Below are 14,535 nucleotides of genomic sequence, written 5' to 3' on the forward strand. Positions count from 1 at the left end.
GATCCACCCCTGAGGAAGTCCTTTTAAGAACGAAATGCATCGGGTGTTATTTCTAGTTATCTCTACCCTATTGGGAGAATACAAGGTGGGACAGCATTATTGACCACCCATTTCTATATCTTTTTATAAAATGTATTTTTAATTGATTATTGTGTTACAATAAATTACATATTTGTATAAACACTAATAGCGGCCTTTGGCTTTCTTGGGTGATTCTTTCTTGGTGCGAGGGGTTTTGTTCTAGATCAAACATAAGGAAGGTTCCACTATCCTAAAGAGGAGTGCCATATATATTTTTTCATCAATACCACAAAGATTCGATTGTGATCAACATCGTTAGAAGATCATTCTCACGTCTGACTATTGGAGGATACTTTGCTTGAAAGACCGTTTGGAATTTGGTCTATAGTGACAATTTGGAATTATATTATTTTCACTTATTAAATTCACTTATAATTAACTATCTATTGGGCCTGTGTTTTAGGTTTAGTGATGTTATAAGGACTATGGGCCTGATTCAGACCCACTCGCGAGCGGCTGTCCGCTCGCAAGTGGGTCGATGTTCTTCACTGAGCATGCGCACGACGGAGGGAGCTCCGTCGTGCGCATGCGCCAGACGCGACGAGTGAAGGAAAGTCCTTCGCTCGTTGTGTCTGATCAAAGGGGGCGTGCTGTCGATGTTTATTGACAGCACGCCCCCTTTGGTGGGCGTGCCGGGGGCGTGCCTCCCTGACGGGGCGTTCCTACGGGAACGCCTCCCGTCAGAAGCCGGCCCACTGACATCACTAGTGATGTCAGTGGGAGTGATTATGGCTCTGATAGAGCCAAAATCACTCCGGAGCTTGCGGTTGAAAACCTCAACCGCAGGCTCCGGCTCGCAGTTTCGATGGTTGCGATGGTCACGACCATCGCAGCCATCAAAATGCACACTCGTATAGGCTGTGGGTGGTGACCCACAGCTATACGAGCGTCCAGGAGGATGCTCCATTTTCATGGAGGGCGGCCCTCATTCAGAGCGTGCGCTCTGCTCAGAGCGTACGGCTCTGAATGAGGGCCTATATGTATTAAATTGTTTATTATCTTTGAAGCGCACCCTTTTTAAATGTTTTTGTGTTGGAATTGATATATATATATATATATATATACACAGTCAGTTGCATAAATATTGGGACATTGACAGAATTTTCATATTTGGCCTCTATTCACCACCACAATGGCTTTGAAATGAAACAAACAAGATGTGCTTTAACTGCAGACTTTCGGGATTAATTTGAGGGTAATTACATCCAAATCAGGTGAGCAGTGTAGGAATTACAACGGTTTCTATATGTGCCTCCCACTTTTTAAGGGGCCAAAAGTAATGGGACTATCAACTCAAAAGCTATTTCATGGACAGGTGTGGGCTATTCCCTTGTAATTTCATTATCAATAAGCAGGTAAAAGGTCTGGAGTTGATTCTAGGTGTGACATTTGCATTTGGAATCAGTTGCTGTCGACTCTCAATATGAGATCCAAAGAGCTGTCACTATCAGTGAAGCAAGCCATCATTAGGCTGAAAAATCCAAACAAACCCATCAGAGAGATAGCAAAAACATTAGGTGTGGCCAAATCAACTGTTTGGAACATTCTTAAAAAGAAAGAACGCACCGGAGAGATCAGCAACACCAAAAGACCCGGAAGACCACGGAAAACAACTGTGGTGGATGACAGACGAATTATTTCCCTGGTGAAGAAAAACCCCTTCACAATAGTTGGCCAAATCAAGAACACTCTCCAGGAGGTAGGTGTATATGTGTCAAAGTCAACAATCAAGAGAAGACTTCACAAGAGTGAATATAGAGGGTTCACCACAAGATGTAAACCATTGGTGAGCCACAAAAACAGGAAGACCAGATTAGAGTTTGCCAAACAACATCTAAAAAAGCCATTACAGTTCTGGAACAACATCCTATGGACAGATGAGACAAAGATCAATTTGTACCAGAGTGATGGGAAGAGAAGAGTATGGAGAAGGAAAGGAACTGCTCATGATCCAAAGCATACCACCTCATCAGTGAAGCATGGTGGTGGTATTGTCATGGTGCGGGCATGTATGGCTGCCAATGGAACTGGTTCCCTTGTATTTATTGATGATGTGTCTGCTGACAAAAGCAGCAGAATGAATTCTGAAGTGTTTCGGGCAATATTATATGCTCATATTCAGTCAAATGCTTCAGAACTCATTGGACGGTGCTTCACAGTGCAGATGGACAATGACCCGAAGCATACTGCAAAAGCAACCAAAGAGTTTTTTAAGGCTAAAAAGTGGAATGTTATGCAATGGCCAAGTCAATCCCCTGACCTGAATCCGATTGAGCATGCATTTCACTTGATGAAGACAAAACTGAAGGGAAAATGCCCCAAGAACAAGCAGGAACTGAAGACATTTGCAGTAGAGGCCTGGCAGAGTATCAACAGGGATGAAACTCAGCGTCTGGTGATGTCTATGCGATCCAGACTTCAGGCTGCAATTGCCTGCAAAGGATTTGCAACAAAGTATTAAAAAGTGAAAGTTAGATTTAGGATTGTTTAGTTTGTCCCATTACTTTTGGCCCCTTAAAAAGTAGGAGGCACATATAAAAACCGTTGTAATTCCTACACCGTTCACCTGATTTGGATGTAATTACCCTCAAATTAAATCTCAAAGTCTGCAGTTAAAGCACATCTTGTTTGTTTCATTTCAAAGCCATTGTGGTGGTGAATAGAGGCCAAAGTATGAAAATTCTGTCAATGTCCCAATATTTATGCATCTGACTGTATATATATATATATATATATATATATATATATATATATATACACATATATATATATACATATATACACTGTAATGTATGGAAACCACCCCTTAAAAATCCTTGGTGTGCCCCTGGAGGCTCCTGTATTCTAACCAGTGTGCTATTGTTAGTCTAGATAAATTGTTACTGACCCTTTCTTAGTGTCTGAACATTGAACCTTCTCTTGAATAGTTTTTTTTGCCTGTCTATTGAGCTCAACTTACTAGTTTTGCATTATTTTGATGAATAGGGTATGACCATTCAACTTATATAGTTACGTATAAACAATCTGGTTACTTATTTCCAGTATATTATTCAGCTCAACAATACATACCTTGTGATACAAATGAATTATAGCTTCACACTATTACACTTGTTCTAGAACTCATCAATGTGTGAGCCATCAGGAGATGTGGCAAAGTCATACACTTCTAGGATCTCTCTGTTTTTTTTTTTTTTTTTTTTTTTTTTTGGGGGGGGGGTTTGCATATAATACAGTAAACAAAGAAAAAAAAAGTTTCTGATAATAGTTATATGTATGCCCACCAGGGCCGTAACTAGGGGTGTGCAACAGGTGTCAACAAACAAAGCACAGGGCTCTGTGGGTGGCACGGTTGCTGACCCACGGCCCTTGCTTCTGGCTAGCAGGGTGTCTGGAATGACTATCTGGAGCAGAGATGCAACGTTACATAAGTGACTTTACAACATGGCCCCAGAGAAAGAGAATAGAGAAGATGCATGCGGGAGAGCACATTTTTGGAGAATAGATACAAAACATGTGACTATGTGACACAAATTTCATTTAGAAACTTTAGTTAGTTTTACACAAAGAAGATGCAAAAACTCGTCAATTGCTTATTTGACTTGTATAATAGCCAAGCGGACAAGAGACCCCTCTCCAGATGTCAATGGCTAATACTAACTCTGAATTGTCTTTAAAATGTTGAACCCTTCACACATAACTGTGTGCCAATGAGAACACCTCCCTCTGATAGGAAATAACTAATAGTTCCTGCCAGAGCCAGATTTAGACCTCATGGGGCCCTAAGCAAAATTTCAGTTTGGGGCCCCGCTTCCTCAACTGCACACAATTTTACACACACACAGCCCCCATATCCTCACACACACACTGCCCCCATAGCCGCACACACACACTGCTCCCATAGCCGCATAAACACACTGCCCCCATAGTGCATACACATGCTGCCCCCATAGCCTCACACACACACTGCCCCCATAACCGCATACATACACTGCCCCCTAGACGGACACACACACAGCTCCCATAACCGCATACACACACTGCCCCCATAGCTTCATACACACACTGCCCCCATAGCCTCACACTGCCCCCATAGCCTCACATACACACACTGCCCCCATAGCCTCACATACATACTACCTCAATAGCCACACACATACGACCCCCATAGCCGCATACATACACTGCCCTCATAGCCTCACACACACACTGCCGCATACACACACACACTGCCCTCATAGCCTCACACACACACTGCTCCCATAGCCACATACACACACTGCCCCAAAACCGAATAAACACACTGCCCCATAGCTGCATACACACTGACCGCAAAACCGAATAAACATACTGCCCCATAGCTGCATACACACACTGCCCCCATAGCCTCACACACACTGCCCCCATAGCCACACACACACACTGCCCCCATAGCCACATACACACACTGCCCCCATAGCCGCATACACACCCTGCCCCCATAGCCGCATACATACACTGCCCCCATAGCCGCATAGACACACTGCTCCCATATCCGCATACATACACAACCCCCATAGCCTCACGCGCACACTGCCCCCATAGCCGGACACACACACTGCTCCCATAGCCGGACACACACACTGCTCCCATAGCTGCATACACACACTGCCCCCATAGCTTCATACACACACTGCCCCATAGCCTCACACACACACTGCCCTCATAGTCTCATGCAAACACTGCCCCAATAGCCATACACACAGGACCCCCATAGCCGCATACACACACTGCTCCCATAGCCTTTCACAAACACACTGCCCCATAGCCACATACACACACTGCCCCCATAGCTTCATACACACACTGCCCCATAGCCTCACACACACACTGCCCTCATAGTCTCATGCATACACTGCCCCAATAGCCATACACACAGGACCCCCATAGCCGCATACACACACTGCTCCCATAGCCTTTCACAAACACACTGCCCCATAGCCACATACACACACTGCCCCCATAGCCTCACACACACAGTCCACCATAGACTCACACACACTGCCCCATAGTCTCACACACACACTGCCCCCATACAGTAGCTGCACGCACACACTGCCTTACTGATAGAGACACCCCTTACTGACAGATACCACTTTCTGATGTAGGCCCCTTACTGACACTGATACAAACACACTTACTGACACAGTTACTGACACACCATACTGCAGTGATTTCCAACCTTTTTTAAAATGGAGGCACATTACACAAGATTTTAAAATTGCCAAGGCACACCATCCGGCGAATCAGCATGTGTGACCAATCAAACATACACACTGGCTCCCACATAAAAAATACACACTACATTGGCCTCCACAGGAATAAAACACACTACAGTACAAGTGCGCTGAGCTGACCGCCACTGGCACACTAGTGTGCTGCGGCACAGTGGTTGAAAAACGCTGCCTTACTGACACATACACTTATTAACACAGACACCACTGATTAACAGACACACTTACCTACACAAACACACTTACTGACAGACACCGCTTACTGACACAGATACTGCTTACTAACATAGACACACTGACCTACACAGACACACTTACCTACACAGATACCTCTTACTGACAGACACCACTTGCTAACACACACCTACATAGACACCTCTTACTGAGACAGACACTCCTTACTGACACAGACACCATCTAGTGATACAGACACACTTACCTACACAGACACCTCTTACTGACACAAACACACTTACTGACAGACACCGCTTACTGACACAGACACCACCTTGTGATACAGACACACTTACCTACACTATACGACACCTCCTACTGACACGGACACCCCTTACTGACAGATACCCCTTACTGATACAAACTCACTTACTGACAGATACCGCTTACTGACACACACACCACTTACTGACACAGACACCACCTAGTGATACAGGCACACTTACCTACACTACACAGACATCTCCTACTGACATGGACACCCCTTACTGACATGGACACCCCTTACTGACACAAACACTTACTGATACAAACACTTACTGACACACACACTTATTGAAAGATTCCCTTTACTGACACTACTTGTTGGCACATTATTAGACAGTACATACATACTGACAGACACCCCTTACTGACACAGATAGCCCTTATGGAAACACACACAACTTACTGACACAAAAACACTTACTAACATCAGTACCACTTACTGACACAGACACCACTAACTGACCAATACCACTTACTGACATACACACCTAAAACTGACACCACTTACTGACACACACACTTACTGACACAGACTTCGCTAGAAATAGGTCAGTAATTTCCATTCTCAGTACAATAGAGCACTCTCACACTTCAGCATTTGCGGAGAACTTGGTTGTGTTTGTTTTACAGAATCATTGTGCTATTAGTACATACCTATAATTCATATAATTATGCAGAAACTTCAGTTTCTACATAATTTTATTTTAAAAGAAAGCTTGATACATATGCCCCTTAGTATTTTAACATAAATTACACAGATTTGATGGTGTACCTTTAAAGGAATGGGATTGAAATGCTGCCGGTTCAAATCCTGACAGCGTCTGCCTGAAGGGAGGAAATGCAGACAGTGGCAGGTAAGTTACCTAACCCTCCCTTAGGGGTGCCTAACCCTAACCTCCCCCCTAGTGCCTAATCCTAACCTACCCCCAGGGGTGCCTAAACCTAACCCCCCCCCCGCACCCTAAACCGAACCCACCCAGGGGGGTGCCTAACCCTAACCTCCCCCGCTGGCGCCTAACCCCCCCGTCCCCTAGCCTAACCCTCCCCGGGGGGTGTCTAAGTCCCCCCGGGTGCCCTAAACCTAATCCTCCCATCCCCACGCAACTAAGAGGACGGGCGCCCCGGACATACCTCATTCGGGCCCGCGTCGTCCTGGATTCTGGTGTCGGGATTATGATAGCCGTCTTTATCTCGGCGCCTATCATGAATCCCTAGTCGGAATTCTGCCGTCGGGATTGTGACTGGTGGCCTTACGACCGCCGGTCACATAACTACATACCCCTTTGTAGGCTGATCAGAGAGAGGTGCAATAAAACCATGTGTGAGTCTGTATATTAAATATCAGCAAGTTGAAAGATTAACAAGGTGCTCAGAGTATCAGTGGGTGGAGCAGCAGCATAGTGTGAGAATTCCTCAGCGCTGCATTAGAGACTAATTAGTTCTGATGTCAGGGTCTCTGGCTCATTACATAGGAAAGGATAAGAACTATCTTCTCTCATAAACCCGGGATGTACATCAGGGTGATTTTTGTTTTAATGGAATTCATCTTAGTGAGTATGCAGTATCATCTTTATTTACTATCTATCTAATTTACTATGTCTTCTAGAATAGCTACTTAAATGCTTAATATGTGAGCAGATACATGGGGAATATTATCTGCCAGGTACAGTAGTGTTTAATATAAAGACAGGAGGAGACAGAGGAGGTATGTACGTCTCCTACACTTATGTCAGTAGCAGCCTGGGGATTGCACCGCCTGTGCTTCAACACCTGTAAATAGTTAGAAGTCTTGACAAAGTACTGTTATGGTTTAAGCCCAGGAAATGTGGCAGCTACATTGGCAAAATCAATTTATTAGTCGGGGTCTATGTACTAAGCCTTGGAGAGAGATACAGTGGAGAGAGTTAAAGTACCAACCAATCAGCTCTTGTCACTTTACAGGCTGTGTTTTAAAAATTACAGTTAGGAGCTGTTTGGTAGGTACTTTATCTCTCTCCAAGGTTTAGTGAATAGACCCCTTACCAGCTACAGTGCAGAGCAATAACAACCATGTATCTATATCATGACTAAAATGTTGATATAATGTCCAAGAAGAAGAGGGCTGTAAGGAGACTGATAAATGATAGTTTGTCACTGGGGAATTGATCATTTATATTATGAGTAATCTATTATCTTTTGTAATGCTCACGGTCATTATACAGGAATGAAGCTATTAATATGATTAGTAGCATATACTGTATATATGGTTTGTCTATATTTCCTTACAAATATTCATGGCATACCTGCACTATTAATTCCGTAAACTTACATCTAATTAGTGAAATATTACAAGTGGGGCAGGAGTTAAAGTGATTCATATTGTAATGGACTTTGGTGGCAGAGATAACATGCACAGTATTTTCTGTAAGAATAAGCAGTTTCAGGGACAGTGGTTGGTATACTCTTGTTAGCCGTTATATAGCGAGTCAGGATGATTGTAATGTTGTTTTTTTTAAAGAGCTATGACTGCCCTTTAGCTCTGTTGAAGACTTGTGACACAAGGAAGTATAATATCCCATAAGAACCCTGACTGGAAAGCAATTGGTTGCAAATTTGCAGTGAGTTGCAAGATTTTCCATTGATTTTGGCCATTGCCAGAAGTAATAGCTAGCAATTTGATGGCTGAGGGCCTGATTCAGAGCCGCTCGCTCGCACTGTGAATTCGCAAGCGGCCTGATGTTCTGCTTATGCAAACTACACACTGCGATCGCAACCCTCTCGCTCATCCCAGCAAAGACAGCCCAAGGTAATGAGTGACAGGAGAGGCCATTTGTGGGTGGTAACAGGGGCAGGGCACTAATAACGGGGGTTTGGAGATGCAAATGCAGGCGTGCCTGAGTGTTTCAACGCTGTTTTAGAGGCATGCATAATTAACAGGCAATGTCATAGTACACGTCACTTGCCTTTTTTTTACACTGACTTCCTTGCAATGCTTGCGGTAGGGTAAAGGATCCGATGGTGCTCGATGTACCAATGTTTTAATACACTTCCTGGAGATGACGTGTGCTGGTGGGCGGCTCTGCCTGTGCGACTGGGCGTATGCTCAGACAAAGTGGCCACTCGCTAAGACATGGTGGGTGTGCTTATGCCTTGGCGAGCGTTCGCTTCCCGTGGCATCACTTTGACAAATTTGCATACGTATCCAGCGAGCGTACGCAGATAGTGAGCAGGTCTGAATCAGGCCCTGAATCACCAAGCTTCTGGTGTTGTGGGTTAAGGCCCCCATACATCAGCAATCGATTGTGACAATTCTGAAATTTGCAATTGATTGTGTATAAAAATCTGCAATGTATGGGCTTCACAGATCGCAGATTGCAACCAAAAAGTGACTGGAATTGTTAAATCAGATTGTCCAACATGTTGGATTTCACAGATCTATTGAGGCTGTAGATTGCTAGTGTATGGACATGATCGGCAGATTTGCAGACCGTTACTAGTAAAATGATGGGCCTTTCAAGATTGGCAGATCTGTGTTTGCTGCAATCGATCTGCAAATCCATGAAAAAGATCTTTAATGTATGGGCGCAGATTGCTAGATTGGGAAATCCTAGAAACGGGCAACAAATCTTCAAATTGTTCAATTGTGGTTTTCAGATCTTTATAAACTCACATATCGTTGGCATTCTGGCATGTTTTTAGCTTAAAAAAAAAATAAAAAAGTTATTAAAGATAAAAGTGTGTATATCTACCCCTTATATAAAACCAACACTAGTACTTCAGTCTAGTCTAGTTTTGTAAAAAAAAAAATGGGGGGACAACGAGTATTGTGTTCCCCTAAAGTTTCTATTACCAGCACTAGGCATTACCACAAAGGCTGGTGCCACTATAGCAGAGAGATTGAAGGGCATGCCAACACTTGTGGTTCTCTAAGGGCCAGCACACTCTGGCAGCCATTAAATTTGGCAATGACAGAGCTTGCTGGGACCTGTAGTGTGCCTGTATAAAAAATCTAAGGGTTGGTTTTCCTAGTGGTGGTAGTGTGGCTGCATTTTTTTGCCAACCCAATCTCCCTAGAGTATACAGTCCCATGCTGACTAGCCTAATGCTGGGTACACACTGGCAGGTATATTAGCAATTTATCGGCCAATATATTGTGTGCCCGTCAGCCAGTGTGTACCAGCGATATGTCTGTGTACAACGTCGTTCACAAACATATCACATTGGCTGTGCTGCACAGCTGATGGCAGATATATCTGTCCATCGTGCTGTGTGTACGGGCGATCAGCAGACCGCATGCACACTTGCAGTGGCAGCTGCGGGGAGGGGGTAGAGGCGCGACCCGTGGCCAGTGGGACCAATGGCCAGATGATGGCCATTCAGTATGTATGAACAACCATCATCTGCAGATATATCTGTTATTTGTGTACCCAACTTAAGGCTGGTAGGTGCTATAGCTGGGGAGCCCTGCTCTATGGGCCTGATTCAGAGGTGGACACAAAAATTAATGCGCATGCAGTGGCCGATAATCGCTAAAGTATGCATGCACACAACACTCAAAATACACACTGTACATGCTCCAAATGAAACATAATCCTCAGCACTGAAATGTGTGCCACCACACAACAGTACGCACGATACCACGCACAGACATGCAGACAGGGGGAGGTTCAAGGGTGTGCCTACGCATAGGCCACGCACTGCTTGCGAGAAAAGGGAGTGAAGGTGAGTGTCCAGGACATTTACCCACATGAACATTTTAAGTAACAATGCAAACTCGTACACAGAAGATTACGTTCCAGCCTACTTTCAAGAGTAAAGATAAACTCACGCAGAGCATGACAGCACAGCAAAATGAAAAAGAATCCATGGGCAAACCATCGATGTTCTACAGCTAACAAGGACTGAAGCAGGTGTTTGTAACTATCCTGATCACTAATAGTCTTCATTACTGTTTTGTTAACAATCTAAAACACAAGGAATAACCGTGCACATACAAAATTGCAACAATATGTCAAAATGCACTTGGAAACATATATTTAGAGGAAACAACAGAGTTGTTCAGGCAAAAAAAAATTTTATTTACTGCATTAATATAATTTACAAATGATTTTAATGCATGTGCACAATCAAAATATAGCCATTACTTTTGTGAAATGTGCATACATATGCACACAAATAATATATTAGCAGATTGCAACATATGCATATGAACATACATATTCTTATTTTTTATTTTAATTTTAGTTGCGTTTTTTGTTGTTCCTACATTTCAATGCGTATCAGTGTGCGCTGGTTTACAAACGCAAGTGCCGACAGCGGGTGTGTGATTGGTAGTGGCTTTAGCTCGTTGGACGTTGGTGCGTAGTTAGGGATGGGCTTGTTTACGCACATCCTTTGCTACTGCGCCTGCACGTGCATTGCGTTAGTTTGCATTAGCGTCCACTTCTGAATCAGGTCCTATGTGTCTCCCTGCTGTAATGTCAGCAGCCCTAGCTGGTACTGGAGGTTTCATGGGGACACCACGCTCTTTGTCCAATACTAGCCTAGCCTGAAGTGCTAGTACTGGTTTTACATGGAAGGGGTGTGTGTTGTACACTCTTTTATTTGACATTATTTAGTACTTTATTTATTTATTTATTTATTTATTTTTACACAGTTTTATTTGCTCAGGTACTTCTTCTGTTTGGTGGCTTTTTGTGGCGCACTTCTGGCTTGTTGCAAGCTCGTTGGCTATTACATCTAACAAATTCTATGTCTAACATTGTAATTATCAGAACGCCAACTTGTTTCATTCTAGAAGATTCCTCACAATAATCAGGCCATTCGTGTTCTATGACATCCCTGACTTGCAACATGTAAGAATCCAGTGGCAGTTTTCACAAATCGGAGCCTATTACATCTCTGGCCTGATCATTGCCTGTCCTTATTTACCCCTTGACTGTTAATGCATATATTTTACAGTGTGAAGAGGTCACATACTATATTTTCAACCTGATTACTTATTAACACAGCCAGAAACTTACTCACAATTGTGAAATGCCTTTATAGAAAATGTATTGCTCCAATGTTCTTGGTGAAATCCTATATTAATATGACTGTATTGTTTTTTTTTAATGAACTGAATGGATGTCAGTCAGCTGATATTTATTTATATTGGAAAGGAAGCTCTCAAGAGGAAGATACAGAGGAAACACAGGTATCAACTTCCGATCTTCGATGAACCATTGACTTTGAATAGGATCTAGTTACCGTTACTGCTGGGACTTGTTGCATTCTAGGGAAAGTGGACAGACATGGCTTTGGTTCTTCACCTCCTGGCATGTATCTTTGGAACTGGAGCATGGGTTGCCATTAACGGCCTATGGGTGGAACTTCCACTTATTGTTAATGATCTTCCGGAAGGATGGTATTTACCATCTTACCTCACCATTATCATCCAGATGGCCAACATTGGGCCTCTGTTTGTTACACTAATGCACAAATTCAAGCCGGGCCGCCTGAATGAGGTTGCCGTTATATACACCATTATCGTTTTGGGAGTTGTGGCTTTGTTCCTTCTGGCATTTTTCTGGAAAGAAACTACATGGATATCAGGGCAGCTGCACAGCACTGGATTCATGATCTTAACCTTTTTCTTGTCAGTTGTGGATTGCACCTCATCAGTGACCTTTCTGCCTTTCATGATGCAGCTGCAACCCAAGTACATGACTACTTATTTCATTGGTGAAGGGCTTAGTGGGCTAATCCCAGGCTTATTATCCTTGATTCAAGGTGTAGGGATGATGAAGTGTGTTAATGCTACAATGAATGAGTACACTACGCAAGATTGGCTGAATGCTACTGGAAGTGATCACTACATAGAAACCCAGTACCTTCAGGCCAACTTCTCTGTTCAGGTATTCCTATTTCTTTTAACCATTATGATGGTTTTCTGCCTAGTGGCTTTTTTCTTCTTAACAAGACTATCCCAGAAAGATGGCTCTAATCCTGCATTGCTTCAAAGTATGGTCACCCTCAATTCAACATCTGACTTGAACCAATCATACAACATAGGACCTCCTGAAACAAGCAAGAATGGTGAAGACGCCATTCACAGCATAGGTAGTTTTCCAAATACAGAAGTTAAAACAGTAATATATTCTTATGGTCACTATGCACTAATATACTTCCTTACTGGATGGGTGAATGCCCTCACCAATGGAGTCCTTCCATCTATACAGACATACTCATGCATGCCATATGGTAATTTGGCCTACCATCTTTCAGCAGCCTTGGGCTCCATGGCTAATCCTTTGGCCTGTCTGATTGCCATGTTCTTACCCTGCAGGTGAGTGCCATTGTTTGTACACAAACATAATTGTTTAACCGCTAACTGAACAGGAGAACATTACAATATATTGTACAATACAATGTATTACAGGGGAAACCTTTATCTATAATAAAGGAGCTTAACTATAATAACATAACAGAAATCTAGAGAATAAAAAAAAATATGAAGATATATTTTTTAGCTAACTAAAACACATCAAACATATTACTGGAATGTGTGACATTCATCTTTTTGATGAGTTTTTTTTAGAGTGGTGTAAACGTTTATCGAAGACTATGCTACAGTATTAAGATCTATAAAGCTATTCAACCTAAATGTTCTTTACACTGTAAAACTGAGTACACACTAAACAATGTGTATACCCAGTGATAGAACGACACAATGTAAGATACGCCTTGCGTGCTGTACACATCGCACAATCCAGTATACGACAGTGCCGCAATATATTGTTACATGCTGCATACAATAGCATGGCATCATTCACTGCATTATCCCATCTGCTGTGCAGAAGAGCAGATGGGAGGAAGCGATGAACGACCAGCGCGAATGACAGATTGGGTGTACACACTGTACCATAAATCATACCGATCAGCGACGCAATGATATATCATACTACAGATTGTATAGTGCAGGGGTAGCCAACCTCGGTCCTCGAGAGCTACTAACAGTTCATGTTTTTCAGTCCACCCAGCAGGTGCACAGGTGTATTCATTACTCACCAACACATTTGAAAAGATCCACAGGTGGAGCTAATTATTATACTTGTGATTCTGTGAGGAGATCTGGAAATCATGCACTGCTGATAGCTCTCGAGGACCAGGGTTGGCTACCCCTGGTATAGTTTATACCCAGCTTTAGATAGTAAGGTTGAAAAACATGCTCAAATCCACCAATTCCAACCTTTCCAGTGTTTTCACTCTGAAATCTCGGATTGTTTTAAGTTATTCCGTCCTGGTTTTTCCTGGTCAAAATCTAAAATGTTTTGTTACAACACTGCAATAAATGCTTTAAAAGCCTAATTTCATGTCAAATCTTACAAAATGAATGTCCCTGTATGATTTCCTATGTTTGTGCAGTGATCAGTGTGGAAATAAAGCTAGAGTGACTACAGCAGATTCCTGCTGCTGCTTGTACTGTTCAACTACTCCACTCTCCATTCCCTTCCCATTTCAGCTCCATTCCCCACTCTTCTCTCCTCCATCATGCTAAGTAGCCATATAGAATGGATTAGAGAAGAGACGTACTGTACCTTTTTAAGAGATTTTAAAAACAAATGCAGAGTTTGATATAACTGACTTATTATTTTATGGTCTTGCATGCAGCTTCAAATGCAATTAATGCATGTATATAGTACTCTTGTAGCATAAGATGTAA

General features: G+C 42.9%; 1 protein-coding gene across 1 annotated transcript in view; it reads left to right on the forward strand.

The window, feature by feature from the left end:
* The first annotated feature begins 12,000 nt into the window (after nucleotides 1–12,000).
* SLC52A3 (solute carrier family 52 member 3) overlaps nucleotides 12,001–14,535 on the forward strand; it is a 45,482-nt gene continuing 42,947 nt past the window's right edge. The window contains exon 1 of the mRNA XM_088467143.1: nucleotides 12,001–13,158. Within this exon, the coding sequence (XP_088323269.1) occupies nucleotides 12,125–13,158 (1,034 nt within the window). The 5' untranslated portion in view covers nucleotides 12,001–12,124. The remainder of the gene's footprint in view (nucleotides 13,159–14,535) is intronic.

The sequence above is a fragment of the Taudactylus pleione genome, unplaced genomic scaffold (assembly GCF_031769625.1).
Source record: "Taudactylus pleione unplaced genomic scaffold, aTauple2 ptg000069l, whole genome shotgun sequence".
NCBI lineage: Eukaryota > Metazoa > Chordata > Amphibia > Anura > Myobatrachidae > Taudactylus > Taudactylus pleione.